At 43.8% G+C, this 16,270-nt stretch overlaps 1 protein-coding gene across 3 annotated transcripts; it reads left to right on the plus strand.

Moving 5' to 3' along the window:
- The first annotated feature begins 332 nt into the window (after nucleotides 1-332).
- ZNF79 (zinc finger protein 79) lies at nucleotides 333-14,932 on the plus strand. Of its 3 annotated transcripts, XM_040225159.1 has the most exons (5): nucleotides 333-705; nucleotides 5,632-5,717; nucleotides 8,024-8,150; nucleotides 8,675-8,770; nucleotides 13,627-14,932. In XM_040225159.1, the coding sequence occupies exons 1-5, from the start codon at nucleotides 690-692 to the stop codon at nucleotides 14,796-14,798; spliced, it is 1,497 nt and encodes a 498-aa protein (XP_040081093.1). In that variant the 5' UTR covers nucleotides 333-689; the 3' UTR covers nucleotides 14,799-14,932. The 3 variants fall into 3 exon arrangements, with proteins under 3 accessions (XP_040081093.1, XP_040081095.1, XP_040081094.1); XM_040225161.1 differs by lacking the exon at nucleotides 8,024-8,150 and having other exon boundaries at nucleotides 348-705; XM_040225160.1 differs by lacking the exons at nucleotides 333-705; nucleotides 5,632-5,717 and adding an exon at nucleotides 6,275-6,442.
- The last annotated feature ends 1,338 nt before the right edge of the window (nucleotides 14,933-16,270 follow it).

The following is a 16,270-nucleotide window of genomic DNA, read 5'->3' on the forward strand; positions in this document are numbered from 1 at the left end:
CAGCGCCTGCGCTAAAAGCACCGCTCCCAGAGCCTTAGCGGCCAAGTTGCTTCCTATCGAAGACGCCCGGGTTATTCGATTCGGTGGATGGACCCCTGCGTGGCATGTACAACAAAGCGTGACGGGAAACACATTCTGGAAGCAGAAACAGCCGGAAGCCTGGCTAGGAAATACGGTCCACCAAGGAAATACGGTCCTCGAAGGTATGTGGGTCACAGCCTCCTACCGAGAGCGACAAAAAGCCATCGATCTGCAACAGAGCGCAGCGATTTCTGGGGGATGGAGTCCCGTGCGCAAGGAGGGCTGTGCGCGTGTCCGGAAGTGACGCTTTTAAGGCGCGCCCCCCTTTGGTGCAGAGGCGGGCCTGCGACCGCATTTCCTGAGCTTCAAGCGGTAGCCGTGGCCTGGAGCATTTTCACGTAGAGGGCAGCGGGCTTTTTCAAGCGGTGTTCCGCTAGAGACCGAGTCGGCGATTGCATCACGGGCTCCCCAGCCGAAGCCCGGCTGTGGCTGTGGAGACAATGAAAGACCCGCCGGACAGGACGGACCCGGCTCAGCCCCGCAGTCTCAGATCCGGCCGTTGAGGGGAGAGGCCTGCGAGAAGAGTCCAAAGCGGGGCTGGGGCCGCAGTGAAGCGACGCCGACGCTCAGAGAACTGCTGGGAGGCGGTGGCGCGAGGTGGGACCCAGATGCCGGAGGAAGGAGGTGAGAAGGAGTGTTGGAGCGGTTCGTGGCTTCCAGCCTGCGCGCCAGTATTGCTGTGTGACCCGGTTCCGAACTCAGCGGTTATCCTTTCCACAAGTAGTTGGGGACGGTCCTTTTTTGAATAATTATGGGGTCAAAAAAAATTGAAGAGCTCAGTCCTGAATCATCTCTGAGTATCCTGTTCCTGACTCTGATTTGTTGACGTACCTATGGCATTAAAAAGTAGAAGTGGGCCCTGGAAAGGAAAATGAGACGTGCTCAGGGCCTGCTCTATTGCTTCTGATCTTCCAGCCTACTTGAAGCAACCAGGGATACTCAGAATGGGAACCTGTTGGCTTCCCGTGATACTGAGGGTGGGTTCAACCCAGTTGGATTGTGAAATCTTGGCGAATCCTGGGAATTTAGAATCAGAAGGCTGGGATTCCTGTTTAAGCTGGGGGGTACCAGCCAGGTCTCTTGACCTGTGTTTCTTCATTGAGGAAAAGGTAAAATGACGTTAACTACCTCGTTCACCTCTAAGAACTGTAAGCATCAAATAAGATGATGCTTTTGAAAGCACCTTGAATGCTTTACAGAACAGAACAAATGTGTATGTAATAGTAACCACTGAGGCATTGCCGTCCTCCGCTAGACCAGGAATCGGTCTGTCACTCATCAAGTGCAATTTCACATCCAGCATTTCACGTTGTCTTCCCTCAGAGACCCGGGAACACAAGCAGGATGGTTATCATCCTCCCCATAGTACCAAAGGTGAAAATAAGTACGATCGATAGGTACAGCTCAGTAACATGAAGTCTGTACTAAGACCAGTGTTCAGACGTGTTTACTTTTTTTAGCGTTGTTCCTGAAGACTACACTACCACTCTTGTTGTTTTTTTTAATTGAGATATAATTTTCATGCTATAATACTCAGTTTGAAAGATTACAGTTCAGTGGCTTTTATTATATTCACAAAGTTAGGCAACCATTGCGACTATTTAATTCCAGAACATTTTCATCATCTCACACTACTCCACAGTCTCCTTTCCCCCTAGTCCCTGGCCAACTATTCATCGTTCCGTCCCTATGGATTTGCCTGTTCTGGACGTTTCATGAAAGGAGAATCATACAGTATATGTGTCTGGGGTCTTTCCCTTAGTATGTTTCAAGAAGTGTACTTCCTTTTATGGCCAAATAATATTCCATTACATGGATTATACCATGTTTTGTTTATCTGTGCCTCAGGTGATGGACATCTGAGTGGTTTCCAGTTTGCACTATTATGAATAATGTTATAAACATGCATGCAAACCTTTTCTTGTGGTCATATTGTCATTTCGCTAGGGTTTATGCTTAAAGGAGGAATTACTGTGTAACTATGGTAACTCTGTTTAACTTTCTGAGGAACTATGAGACTGTCTTCCACAGTGGCAGCAGCATTTTACGTTTCCAGTGGCAGTGTATGAAAATTTCAGTTTCTGTATGTCCTCACCAGGCTCTCCTGGTGGCTCAGTGGTAACGAATCCCCTGCCAATGCAGGAGACACGGATTTGAGCCCTAGTTCAGAAGACCCCTTGGAGAAGGAAATAGCAACCCACTGCTGGGAAATCCCACGGACAGAGGAGCCTGGCGGGCTACAGTCTCAGAGTTAGACACGACTTAGCAACTGAGCACATAGGCATTCACACATCCTCATCAGTACTTTATTTTAATGCGTCTTTTTTATTTTAGCTATCTTAGTGTTAGTCGCTCAGTCGTACCCGACTCTTTGCGACCCCATGGACTGCAGCCCTCTGTCCATGAGATTTTCCAGGCAAGGATACTGGAGTGGGTTGCTATTTCCTTCTCCAGGGGATCTTCCCAACCCAGGAATCGAATGTGAAGTGGTATCTTACAGTGGTTTGATATGTATTTCTCCAGTAACTAAAGATGTTGAGCATCTTTTCATATACTTACTAGCTTTTTATATCTTATTTAACTATCTACTCAAATCCATTGCTCATTTTTAAGTTGGGTTATTTGTCCTTCTTTGTTGAGTTTTTAATATAGAGAATTCTGTATGTATTTTGGATATTAGACCCTTAGAAGTTGTATGATTTGCAGGTCTTTTCATTTTGATAGTGTCCTTTAAAGCACAAAGTTTTTTATTTTTATGAACTCCCACTTAATTTTTTTCCTTGTACTTTTGATATCATGCCTAATAAACCTATTGCCTAATCAAAGGTTATAAAGATTTATATTTTCTTCTAAAAGTTTTAGCTCTTACATTTAAGTCTAATCCATTTGGGGTTCGTTTTTATAGATGATGTGAGGTAGGAGTCCAGCTTCATTCTTTTGCATGTAGATATCTAAGTGTCCCAGCTCTATTTTGTTAAAAAAGAAATTTAATTTCTTGGCACTCTTGTTGAAAATAAGTTGTCCAGAGATGTATGGATTTGTTTCTGGACTCTCAGTTCTTCTCCACTGATCTGTCTATCCATTACCAGTACCACCCTACTTTAATCACTGTTGCTTTGTAGAAAGTTTTGATATTGTGAATATGAGTCTTCCACCTTTTGTTCTTTTTCCAGATTGATGGTTCTGTGTCCCATGCATTTCCATATGAATTTAGGAGCAGCTCCTAAATTTTTATTTGACAAAACAGCTGGGATTTTGATAGGACTGCATTGACTCCAAATTAATTTAGTGAATATCTTTGCAATCTCAGGATTATTGTCTTTCAGTCCATGAACATGGATGGCTTTTCATTTATTTAGATCTTCTGTAGTTTCCTTTAAGAATATTTGGTAGTTTTCACAACTGACAAAGGATTAATTTCCAAAATATACAAGCAGCTAATATAACTCAATACCAGAAAAACAAACAACCCAATCAAAAAGTGGGAAAAAGACCTACACAGACATTTCTCCAAAAAAGACATACAAATGGCTAACAAACACATGAAAAGATGCTCAACATCGCTCATTATTAGAGAAATGCAAATCAAACCTACAATGAGATATCACCTCACTCCGGTCAGAATGGCTATCATCAAAGTCTACAAATAATAAATGCTGGAAATGGTGTGGAAAAAAGGAAACCCTCTTGCACTGTTTGTGGGAATGTAAATGGATACAGCCACTGTGGAAGACGGTATGGGGCTTCCTTAAACAATTAGGACTAAAGCCCCCATATGACCCAGCAGTCCCTCTCCTAGGTGTATACCCTGAGGAAAAAAAACTGAAAAAACACATATATCCCATTGTTCATTGCTGCACGGTTTACAATAGCTAGAACATGGAAGCAACCAAGATGTCCATCGACAGATGAATGGATAAAGAAGTTCTGTTACTTATACACAATGGAATATTACTCAGCCATAAAAAGGAATGCATTTGAGTCAGTTCTAATGAGATGGATGAACCTAAAACCTATATACAGAGTGAAGTACGTCAGAAAGAGAAAGATAAACACCATATTCTAACGCATATTTATGGAATCTAGAAAAATTATACTGAAGAATGTATTTATAGAGCAGCAGTGGAGAAACAGACATAGAGAACAGACCGATGGACATGGGGCGAGGGGGGATGTATGGAGAGAGTAACATAAAACTTGCATGACCATCTTTAAGATAGCTGTTTTTAAAAATAGAGACTTTGCTGTGTGGCTTAGGAAACTCATATAGGGTCTCTGTATCAACTTAGAGGGGTGGGATGGGAGGGAGACGGGAGGGAAGTTCAAAAGGGAGGGGATATATGTATACTTACGGCTGATTGTGTTGCAGTTTGACAGAAAACCACAAAATTCTGTAAAGCAGTTATCCTTCAATAAATTAATTTTAAAAGAATTAGACAAAAGATTTTTAAAAATTTGGTAGTCTTCAGTGTAATGTCTTGCACTTCTTATATTCAGTTTATTCCTAGGTGTTTTGTTGTTTTAATGCTCTTTTAAGTTTCATTTCTAGATTGTTCATTGCTAGTTATAGAAATATAGTTGGAGAACTATTTATTCAATCCTTTGCCCATTTTTAATTGAGTTCTCTTTTTATTGTTTGTTCACATTGTATCCTGCAAGCTTGCTGAACTTGTTTAGCTACGCTAGTTTTTCCTGTTGATTCTTAGGATTTTCTGTGTACAGAATCATGCCATTTTCCTTTCTAATCTGGCTGCGGTTGATTTGTTTGTTTGCTTGACTTTGCCTAATTGCTCTGGCTAGAACTTCCAGTGTAATACTGACTAGATCTGACAAGAGCTGACATCTTTGTCTTATTCCTCATCTTAGAGGAAAAGCATCAGTCTTTAGCTCTGGGCTTTTTGGAAATGGCTCTTAGCAAGTTAAGGAAGTCCCCTTCTGTTCCTGGTTTACTGGAGGTGTTTTATAGCGAAAGGTATCAGATTCTCTTAAATAGCCTCTTGGCGTTCACTGAGATGATCATATGGGTTCCCCCCTCCTTTGTATTAATACAGCATATTATAGATAGCTTTTCATGTGTTGAAGCAACCTTGCATTCCTGGGGTGAATCCCACCTGGTCACTACCTCTTCTTTTGATTAAGCAAATGTCTTTAATTTGCAGAGCCACTTTCTCCAAAGAACTTAATTGATAATAGTTGTAAGCTGTATATTTACACGCCAGGCATTGTGTCTGCTGCTCTGTCTGCGTTTAAATCTTCACAGGAACTTTACAAGGGATCACATAGAAAAGTTGCTGGGAAGTGGTGGATCTGGAATGCTTGCGAGTCTTTACACTTTAATGCCTCTCTGTGTCTGAGTGGATTGATGGAACTTCTGAGCTGGAAAAGGAAATTCGAAAATTTATACCCCATTGCAGTTCTACAAATTCAGCCCCACTGAGCCCTGGGACCTATAATATCATCTGAACATGCTCTTCAGAGTGAGAATGTGAGGCTTTCTAGTTGATGAGCTGTGAACTTTTTTGCCTCATTGGTTTCTTTCTCTTCCTCCAGAACCACCTTCTCCAGACCCTGCCCTTCCCCAAGAGGAGGACAAAGAGGAGGAAGGAATGGCAGCTGGTCTCACAGCAGGGCCCCAAGTAAGTTGGAAATTTACTCCAAGAAGCAGTCTTTGGAAAAAAAAAAAAACTAAGGGTGCTTTTGGTTTTTAATTACAAAGGCACTCATGTTCTTTGTAGAAACCCTGGAAAATGTAGACAACATACTACCCATCCCCCACCAGTCACCCTTACTCCTACAAAGAAGTAACACTTAACATTTTGATTTGTGTCCTTTTAGATACTTTTTTTGTTGTTGTTTTCCCAGAGATGATTTGTCCTGCTTTGAAACCTTTTTATTTCTACTTAGTAGAATTGGATTAATATTCCCCCATTTCATTAAGAGTATTCTACAGAATTATTTCCAATAAACTCCATTTCATAGTCCTTCTGTGAAGGTAAGAACTGTCTTATCCCTTTTTTTTTCTTGACTAGACTAGAAATTGGTCTGTTTTCATTTTTAGAAAGTCTGCTCTTGGATTTCCTCATCCATTTTAATCTTTATTTTAAAAAAAATTTTAGTAGTTTTTTTTTTTTGCTTCTGCTTTCCTTAGATTTATTTTAAAATTAATATTTTTAACCTCTTGAGTTGAATCCATAATTTATTTTCTTCCTTTTTTGTTCAGATATATTGAATGTGTTTGTCTGTGGTCTTAATGTTTCTAGATATGCCAAAATTGTGGCTTTGGTTTCTTGTCTGCACCTGTGGCTGGTCTGTGCCCCATGGAGGATAAAGTGTGTGTCTCTTCTCCACACAAATCATGCAGGTGTAGTGTAATTGCAAGGTGTAGCACTTTACAACTCTATAAGCTCAACCTTATTAAATTACTCATTCCTTCCATACCTTTATTTTTTGGTTTATTTTATATTAACTCTGTCAGCAACTGAGCTATTTAACATCTCTCACAGCTATCATATTTTAAATTTCTCCTTGTATTTCCTACAGTTTTTCCCTTATGAATTATATATTTGTTATTTGGTTCATAACCCTTATATCTTCACGGAGAAGGTGATGACACCCCACTCCAGTACTCTTCCCTGGGAAATCCCATGGGTGGAGGAGCCTGGTAGGCTGCAGTCCATGGGGTCATGAAGAGTCAGATACGACTAAGCGACTTCACTTTTACTTTTCACTTTCATGCATTGGAGAAGGAAATGGCAACCCACTCCAGTGTTCTTGCGTGGAGAATCCCAGGGACGGGGGAGCCTGGTGGGCTGCCGTCTATGGGGTCGCACAGAGTCGGACATGACTGAAGCCACTTAGCAGCAGCAGCCTTATATCTTCATAGTGGATTTTACTCTCTTTATTTCTATAAAAAGACCCCCATGTTTTTAAATATTTCATTGTTTTTAAAAATGACCCTCTGTCCCATTTAAAGCATTTCTCAGTGTGAAGGTGTATTGGAAGGACAGGTAAAATTAGAAATCAGGAGATTAGTTAAGATTTGGGAAATGCTACTGGCCTAAAACAAGGCAGTGGTAGGGGCGTGGACAGAAATGTGTGAATTCTCATGCTGTTGGGGAGGAAGAACGAACATGCATTTGACTTGTGGGAAACTGCAGGGAACGGGAAGATAACATCCAGGTGTCTGACATGGCCAACAAGGTACATGAAGGTACCATTTCCTAAGCTGATAATAGATAAAGATGTCCTCGCCTCCACGCCTCTGCTCACGCCTCCCCTGCCTTGGATAGCCTTTTCTTTCTCCATCTGAGGAACCTGCTCCTTCAAGGCCAACTTGGTGGTTGCCTTCTCTCTCTGCGGTCTTTCCTGAGTGTCCTACCCCTACCCTCCAACTAGGATTCCTCTTCCATTATCCTAGTAACTAGAACATCCCTCTCTTTCACACATTGTTACAGGTGGTTGCAAACGTGCCTGGCTCTCCTGCTTACTGTAAGATGTCTGAGTTCATGGGAATATTTATTAAACATTCTGTAAACATTCATCATTCACATTCTTTGCTGATTTGCAGCTGATTCCTTGCTGCATAAACTCACGCATTCTAATTTTGTTTTCTCTGTGTTGGTACTTTTAATTCCTGAGCACCTGTTAGTTTCTGCCCAATTACTGCTCATAGATATACATATATTTCTTACTATTTATATATAAAGTCTACAAGAATTATACACATGTGAAGACAGAGAGACTGTTATTTATTTTCATGCATCAGTGTCCAGTATAGCGTTAGGCATATAGGAAGTGATCAGTGGTGCTTTTCTGGATCTACCCCAAGTCCTTTCAGAGACCTTTAGTAGGTTCACTAACCACCACACCCAGAGCCGCCAGCCTCCCTCCCTCCTCACATTCTGAGTGCTCTGGGCAAGAAGGACTGTGCTTGTTGTTTCAGGGATCCACACCTTTCAGCAGTGTGACTGTAGATTTTACCCATGGGGGATGGAGGCAGTTGGCCCCTGCTCCGAGGGACAGGTTCGAGGAAGGGATGCCAGGAAAGTCCAGAAACCTGGTCTTACTGGGTAAGGAAACCATTCAAAATTCAGGATCTGTTCAGTTCTGAAAATCTGTGGTACTTCGCAGTCTTGAGTGAGCCTGAGTGGCTCTGATGCACCCGAGGGACAGTGTTTATTCCTCTTCGTTCACTAATGAACGGTCTCTGCATTCTGGGTTGGGAAAGAGGCAGTTTCATTTTGTTCCCCCTCGAGGCCGTACCTCCACATTTTCCTACTTCCAGGAGGGGTCCTCCGTAGTCAGTAAGTTCCCATCTTCCTAAGTAACTTGTTTTATGGGCTTGCTTAGCTCTCTGACTTGACCCCTCCATGAGGGTGTTTCTTTATCTCTTTTTAGAAATGCTATACCAAGACTTCAGCACCATCATCTGTCTTATTTACTGCTGTGTCCCCTAGTGCCCAGCACCAAGTCAGTGCTCAGTATATTTATTGAGTGAATGAAATGAATGACCTATTCCCCCTCCCCCAGTTCTGGGTAGCTATTTATACTTAGGGCAGATATCTTAAGTCCACTTCTTTTCCCCTTTAAATAGGACTTCCAGTTTCCCAACCTGGTATGAACTCCCAGTTGGAACAAAGGGAAGGTTCATGGATGCTCGAGAGAGACGGCCTAAGGAATGCCTGTCCAGGTGAGTGAGCAAGGCAGAGTCTCAGGAGCAAAAGCCCCTTTGAAAACATTTGAATATTTTAACAATAGGGGAGGTAGGTATTGCTATCTCACTTTTATAGATGAGGAAAATAAAGCTGAGAGAGGCTGACTCACTGGTTCAGAGCCTCCCAGCTAGAAAGTGGCCAGGCTGGGTTTGAAGCAACAACAGTCAGAGTCCAAAGGCCTCTGTTCCATACCATCGCCTCAGTCTCCTCAAGCTGGGAGGTGTTTGGAAGCACAGGTGGTGTCGCTGGCCCCCAGGAATTGAGAGTCATCTTCGCTGGCCCCGCACATGCCCTGCTTCACGGTCACCTCACTGAGGATCCCGGGTGCCCCCCTTTACCCATCCTTGACCTGTGACACCTGCTGCCGCTCCCCTATCTGACTATTGAATTCTGCACCCCGTCTTCTTGGCCATGTTGGAATTTTCTAAAGAGCTGACGCTAAGAAACTCAGGAAAAACAAAAGCACAGGAAACCATAGTTTCTGTGTATGTTTAGGTCTTACTGCTCTAAGGCTGCTCACTCCACCCTCACCTTCATATTTCAGCCCTTGCAGGTAAATGACCTCTGGCAGGGCCTGTGGTCAGGCCCAGCTGTGGCAGGGCAGCTACTTTTGATATTTTGAAACTTAAAGCATCAGAGGTACAAATGAACTTAAGAGCTTTAAGGTGACAAAATTTTAAATTTTTCTAAAAATGCAACCTAATGCTTTCATATCTGATTATGGTTGCTCTAAGTCAATGAAAACAAAACAGAGCCTCTGGCTATTTTCCACAGGGTTTATCTGCACTCTCTTCTTCCCATTTTAGCCTCTCTCTAAGCAGCCTGTCACATGTCACCTCAGTCCTTGTTGTAACTGCAGGCGCCATTCACACTTGCTGAAATACTTCCCTTCACAGGGAGCCTGACTCCCCTGCTGCTTCCTTACCCCCTCGCCACACCCCTTTCCCAGCTCACCATCCTTGTTAGGCAGGACCTTTTCCCCTGAGTCCCGAGACCCTGTATAGAACTTCAGAGATGGAATGCAGGGTTTTATGGCAATAACTGCATTTTCCTGGGAAAAGGCCTCTTCAGTCTCCGAGGGGTTCAAGAGCCTGAAGAGGTTACTGAAGAAGATTCAGATCACCAAGTTACGAGAAACAAAAGTTGGGAAAAGGTGTTACCATGAAAAATCGGTGCCCTAAGGTATTAGTGTAGAGTATTAGTGTGGAAGCAACTTTGGATATGGACCCATCAAAGATACACCAGGAGCTGGCTTGCTGCATATCAAGTACATGGATTCAGAGTAAATCACTGAATGGTGATCATCTGTTTCTCTATCTCAAAAATGTGGATAACAACGCCTGTCGTACTTGACAACACTAATATCTATGAAGAAGGTGTTGACAGGGTAGGACTGTATTAATTCTGTGACAAGTGAAGTAATTGGAGGAGTTTTAAATCCGGCTGTTAGAGTAACTAAAACACTGCCCCCAGAGTGTTCTATCTCTGCTCTGAGGCCCCACAAAGCACCTAGGCATCGCCAAGCCTCATGGGCAGGTTCAGGGTTCCCTGTTGTTCCATCCCACCCTGCCACAGTAACAGACAGACTTGGATGTGCCTTTGCCTCACTCCTTGGTCCATGCCTGGGGTTGTTTTATAAATAGCTACTGGAGGTGCAACAGAGGAGAAGATTGAGTCCCTGCTTATATGGTAGCAAGGAACGTAAATAAAATGAGTAAACAAAGTAACTGGTATAATATTGAATAGCGGTGAGTACTGTAAGAATGGGAATACCAGTGAAGGCTGTTCTGCTGCTGCTGCTGCCAAGTCGCTTCAGTCGTGTCCGACTCTGTGCGACCCCACAGACGGCAGCCCACCAGGCTCCCCGTCCCTGGGATTCTCCAGGCAAGAACACTGGAGTGGGTTGCCATTTCCTTCTCCAAGAAGGCTATTCTAGATTAGATGAATAGGAAAGACCACTTTGAGGAGGTGACATTGGAGCTGAGATCTGAAGGAAGAGAATGAGCCAGCTGTTTGAGTGTCTGGATAAGGAACATCGCCACACCATGTGTTGAAGCTTTGAGTGGAAATTAGTTTAACTTGTGTTAGGATCAGAAGACCCTAGGACTCAGTGAATAAGAGAGAGTACTGGGCAGGGCAGCAGATCATGTAAGACTCAGGCCATGGAAGATGTTCAGGTTTTATCCAAGTAGGAAGATGGGAAGCCATTGAAGGTGTTGAGCACAAAAAGGATAATATTTGATTTGTGTTTGAGAAGGTAACCTGTGGAGACTAGACTTTCAGGGTTAAAGACCAGAAGCAGGGAGTTCAGTGAGGACATAACAGTAAGAGGGTGGTGGTGGGTCAGGACAGAGATTCAGGGCATACTTGGTGTTACAGCCAACAGGACTCACCAGGGATTGGATATGAGAGACAAGGCATTAACAGTGACCCGGGTCGGAGCAGCTGGGTGAATGGAAAGGCTGACTAAGTCACCAACTAGAAAGGGAAAATCACCACTTCTATTTTTGGGTATATTCGGTTTGAGATATTATTAGAGTGTCTTATACAGGAGCCCGGAGAAGGCAATGGCACTCCATTCCAGTACTCTTGCCTAGAAAATCCCATGGATGGAGGAGCCTGGTAGGCTGCAGTCCATGCTAAGGGTTGGACACGACTGAGCGACTTCCCTTTCACTTTTCACTTTCATGCATTGGAGAAGGAAATGGCACCCCACTCCAGTGTTCTTGCCTGGAGAATCCCAGGGACGGGGAAGCCTGGTGGGCTGCCGTCTATGGGGTCGCACAGAGTTGGATACGACTGAAGTGACTTAGCAGCCCCATACAGGAGCCGGCACTCGGGGGAGGTGAGCTGAGGCAAGACAGTTCATGAACATCACATGGTCTTTATTTTTTTTGTCTCTGTGGCCGGGCATGCCGTATCTTAGTTCCCCAACCAGGGATCAAACCTGTGCCCCCTGCAATGGAAACACGGAGTCCTAACCTGTCCTAACCTTAATTGCTCCTTTCTCCTCCTGTTTCTTTTATTACCATTTTTCTTCTTTCCATCTTTGACTCAGATAAGACAGTCAGTTTTTGAGAGCTGTCAGAGTCATCTAAGGCCTAATACCAAGTGACATAGAGATACCTTCAACCCGAAACAGGGACTTCTGTGCTCTTGGTAGACTGGGCTTCAAATGCAAATGCAACTTACAGGGAAAACTACTTAATGGGAAACATTTACAAGACAAAGGTTCAAGATAATAACAAGCAGTCATAGAACACTTGCTGTTCTGGGTCATTTGTGTTTTAGCTCATTTAGTTCTCATAATTCTGTAAGAGAGCTACATTCACAGATAATAAATCCAGGGTATAGTAATTTGCCCAAAGTCATATCAATAGTAGGAGGTAGGGCCAAGATTTGAACCCAGGCCAAGGTTGTCTATAGAAATTCAAATAAAGGGCACCTGAAACTAACCCGTTTTCCTAAATAAGGTAGAAACAGGAAGAACCATTTCAGGAAAATTGACCCTTGAGAAAAGAAGCTCCGTTGCCCTCCCTAAAACTCCACTCCCCTTAGCCATAAGCCACTATGGAGACAGACAGAGATGTCTGGGACCAGAGGGTTCAATTAGTTTTAACACTTGCCAAATATTATACGTTAACTCACACTTTAAAGTTTTCTCTTAAAATGAATGTGGTCCCAAAGAGGAATAATCAGTAACTTATTATAAAAATAATACTGTCATTGGAGGACATTAGAAATACACATACGCATTGAAGAAGATAAAAATTACCCCTGCCTAACCCCACAACCCAAAGACAACACAGCTTACCTTCACATTATATAGTTTGCCAGGGTTTTTTCAATAAATACCTTTCTACAAAAGGAAGTATAGTGCACAGATTACACACATGACTTAACTGCTAAATAGTGTCTCTTGATTGGCTATACTATGGTCATTCCTTGTTATTAAACATTTAGGTATTTGCTTTTCATTTGACAAATAATGTAGTGTTGAGAACAAATGATGTCAGTGCAGCTCTACATAATTTCTCATTAGTTCCTCAGGATAGATTCTTACAAGTGGAATTCTGAAGTCAGCATTTTAGACTCTGGACGGGTGCAGCCAGATTGCTCTCCAGAAAGCTCATCCCTGTTGATGCAGCCTCACAGTATGTGACATCGCACCTGCTACACCCTTATCAGCACTCTAGGATTAACCATTGTTTTTGATTGCTGATTTGATAAGGTAAAAATGTTCATCCTGCTGGCATCAGTCATAAGCTTTTTAAAGTGAAAAGCTTCCAAACCTGGTAAGTAGGTTGCCCAAAACCATACTGAGAATTGTGAGAGTAAGAAGACAGCTCAGGACAACCCCAGGACCTGGGAAAAGCACAGGAGAGGTATGTGTCTGAGGCAGGCTCAGGACCCACTGCTGCTGTTTAGAAAAGGGAGCAGAGGGTGCTCATGTCTCTGAAAAGTTTTCTGGTCACACAGTTTAGAACAGAAGCATCCTGGGGCTTCCCTGGTGACTCAGATGGTAGAGAATCTGCCTGGAAAACAGGCAGCCCAAGTTCAATCCCTGGGTCGGGAAGATTCCTTGAAGAAGGAAATGGCAACCCACTCCAGTATTCTTTCCTGGAGAATCCCATGGACAGAGGAGCCTGGCGGGCTACAGTCCATGGGGTCACAAAGAGTCGGACTAAACAACTAACACTTACATACACATCCTGGGTGAAGCATGGAACCAGTCCGCAAACAGGCTTAGCCCAGCTCCTTCAGCCTTCATATTGTAGTATCTTCTACCGCCAAAAGAATTTTAAAAATTACTTTTCTAAATTTTCTTCAGATTGGAAGATTATACCTGAATCACCACCTGAGCAAGACATTTCTGAAGAATCATTCCAAGATCCAAGTGTAGAGATGCCTTCTGGGGTGTCAGAGCACAGGAACAGTGAACTGGGGAAAAGCCTCAATCTGAGACCAGTCCTTTCTCCACAACAGAGAGTTCCTACAGAAGTGAGATCCCATAAATGTGACACACACACAGAGAGCTTTGGGAAAAGTGCAGGTACAGTTAAACCTCACAGAATGAAGCCGTACACGTGTAATGAATGTGGCAAGGCCTTCAGTTATTGTTCTTCCCTTTCTCAGCATCAGAAGAGCCATACTGGGGAGAAGCCATACGAGTGCAATGAATGTGGGAAGGCCTTCAGCCAGAGTTCATCTCTTATTCAGCACCAGAGGATTCACACCGGAGAGAAACCTTATAAATGCAGTGAATGTGGGAGAGCCTTCAGCCAAAACGCAAACCTCACAAAACACCAGCGAACTCATACTGGAGAAAAGCCCTACAAATGTACCGAGTGTGAGAAAGCCTTCAGTGACTGTTCAGCCCTTGTTCAGCACCAGAGAATCCACACTGGAGAGAAGCCTTATGAGTGTACCGACTGTGGGAAGGCATTCCGCCACAGTGCAAATCTTACCAACCACCAGCGGACTCACACAGGGGAGAAGCCCTACAAGTGCAGAGAATGTGGGAAGGCCTTCAGCTACTGTGCGGCATTTATTCAGCACCAGAGAATCCATACAGGGGAGAAGCCCTACAAATGTAACGCATGCGGGAAGGCCTTCAGCCAGAGTGCAAACCTCACAAACCACCAGAGGACTCACACTGGAGAAAAACCCTACAAGTGTAGTGAGTGCGGGAAAGCATTCAGCCAAAGTACAAACCTTATAATCCACCAGAAGACTCACACTGGAGAGAAACCTTATAAATGTAATGACTGCGGGAAATTCTTCAGTGAGAGCTCCGCCCTTATTCGGCATCATATAATTCACACAGGAGAAAAGCCCTACGAGTGCAATGAGTGTGGGAAGGCATTTAACCAGAGCTCATCCCTTAGTCAGCATCAGCGAATTCACACTGGTGTGAAACCCTATGAATGTAGAGAGTGTGGGAAGGCCTTCAGGTGTAGTTCAGCTTTTATTAGACATCAGAGACTCCATGCTGGAGAGTAACTGGGAACATTACTCTGTTTTCAAGATTTACCTTTAACTCAGAAACATTGGTTTATAAAGAATGAGTCAAGGACTTGGTTTGTACTTAAAAGGCCAGGTGTCTTGCAATGGTCTGTCATAGTCATCTGCTTGAATCAAGAACAGTGGCTGGGAACAAGTACTCCCCATAACAGGGCCACTAAGGTATCAGATTTGGGGGAGTGGAGTCAAGTGAGGAGGAGGATCCCAGGGCCAATTGTTACTAGAATGGGGATGGAAGAAGACTCCCTCATGCTGCACACAGCCTGCACTTTCTGAGCTGTTCAAGGGAACTGACAAGTGTTTACTGTCAAGAAAAACACAATTGAGGGTGCACCCTCAGCAAGGTGCCTGCCTTTAAATGGAATCCCTGCAGAGGGAGGGCTTCCCTGGTGGCTCAGCTGGCAAAGAATCCCCTACAATGCAGACCAGGGTTCCATCCCTGGGTTGGGAAGACCCCCTGGAGAAGAAACGGCCACCCAGTACAGAACAAAATAAAAGTGATCTTTTTCCACCTGGAATAAAATAGCCACAGCATGTTACAGACCTAAGGCTATTAACTATAATATATATTGTTGTAATATAGTATGTATAGTTAACAAGTCATTAACTATGACTTTCACTTCAGAGGGAGGGCTAACAAGACTGGGGCCATCTGACAGCAGCCATGCTTTCCTGGTTCAAAGGAAAGTGGGTCATTTTTCCTTTTCCCACCTTCCTGACAGCCCAGTTATCTTGGACCAAGCTCTTTAGCCTGTTGGCCTGCTTCTTTGTCCTTTACACCAGCAGTGTAGATCCTAGCTGCTATAAACTGCTTCCCTGGTGTTTTTTGATAAGGATGCTTGATTCCCCATTAGTGGTCTACTGTGAGATGGTTGTCACCCAACGCCTCCAGCTTTGTTTCCTTGATGACTTTGCACCATGTCCTGGAACCTTTCATCACTTCAGAGATCTCAGATAGTCCTTTCCAGTAAAGGAAGTGTTCCGCACCTTCTTGGAAACCTAAGCTCCCTGGTGGCTCAGACAGTAAAGCATCTGCCTGCAATGCTGGAGACCCAGGTTCAAACCCTGGGTCAGGAAGATCCCCTGGGGAAGGAAATGGCAACCCACTTCAGTATTCTTGCATGGGGAGATCCTATGGACAGAGGAGCCTGGCAGGCTACAGTCCATGGGGCTGCGAGTCTGAGCGCACACACAAAAGCAAAAATGGGAGAGGAAAGCAACTAGAAGTGAAGATCATAGGGCTGTCGGTCATCCCCAGAAAGAAGCCCCTTCCAGGTTGGTATTTCAAGCTTTTGTCTCAGCACCTAGGTGTTTGATGTTCATTTGCTGCATATCAAATCAAGTGAGTGAGGAGCTCTAGATAGAAAATCAGGTAGTAGCCTGCACCAAGCTCCTCCGCCCATGGAATTTTCAAGGCAAGAGTACTGGAGTGGGTTGCCATTTCCTTCTCC

Source organism: Oryx dammah, unplaced genomic scaffold (genome assembly GCF_014754425.2).
Source record: "Oryx dammah isolate SB20612 unplaced genomic scaffold, SCBI_Odam_1.1 HiC_scaffold_25, whole genome shotgun sequence".
In the NCBI taxonomy this organism is placed as follows: Eukaryota; Metazoa; Chordata; class Mammalia; order Artiodactyla; family Bovidae; genus Oryx; species Oryx dammah.

Excerpts from the sequence above, each read along its gene's own strand:
- ZNF79 (XM_040225159.1), top strand. Across the intron at positions 8,151-8,674 it reads CAGAAACCTGGTCTTACTGG|GACTTCCAGTTTCCCAACCT; the intron begins GTAAGGAAACCA and ends CCCTTTAAATAG. Across the intron at positions 8,771-13,626 it reads CCTAAGGAATGCCTGTCCAG|ATTGGAAGATTATACCTGAA; the intron begins GTGAGTGAGCAA and ends AATTTTCTTCAG.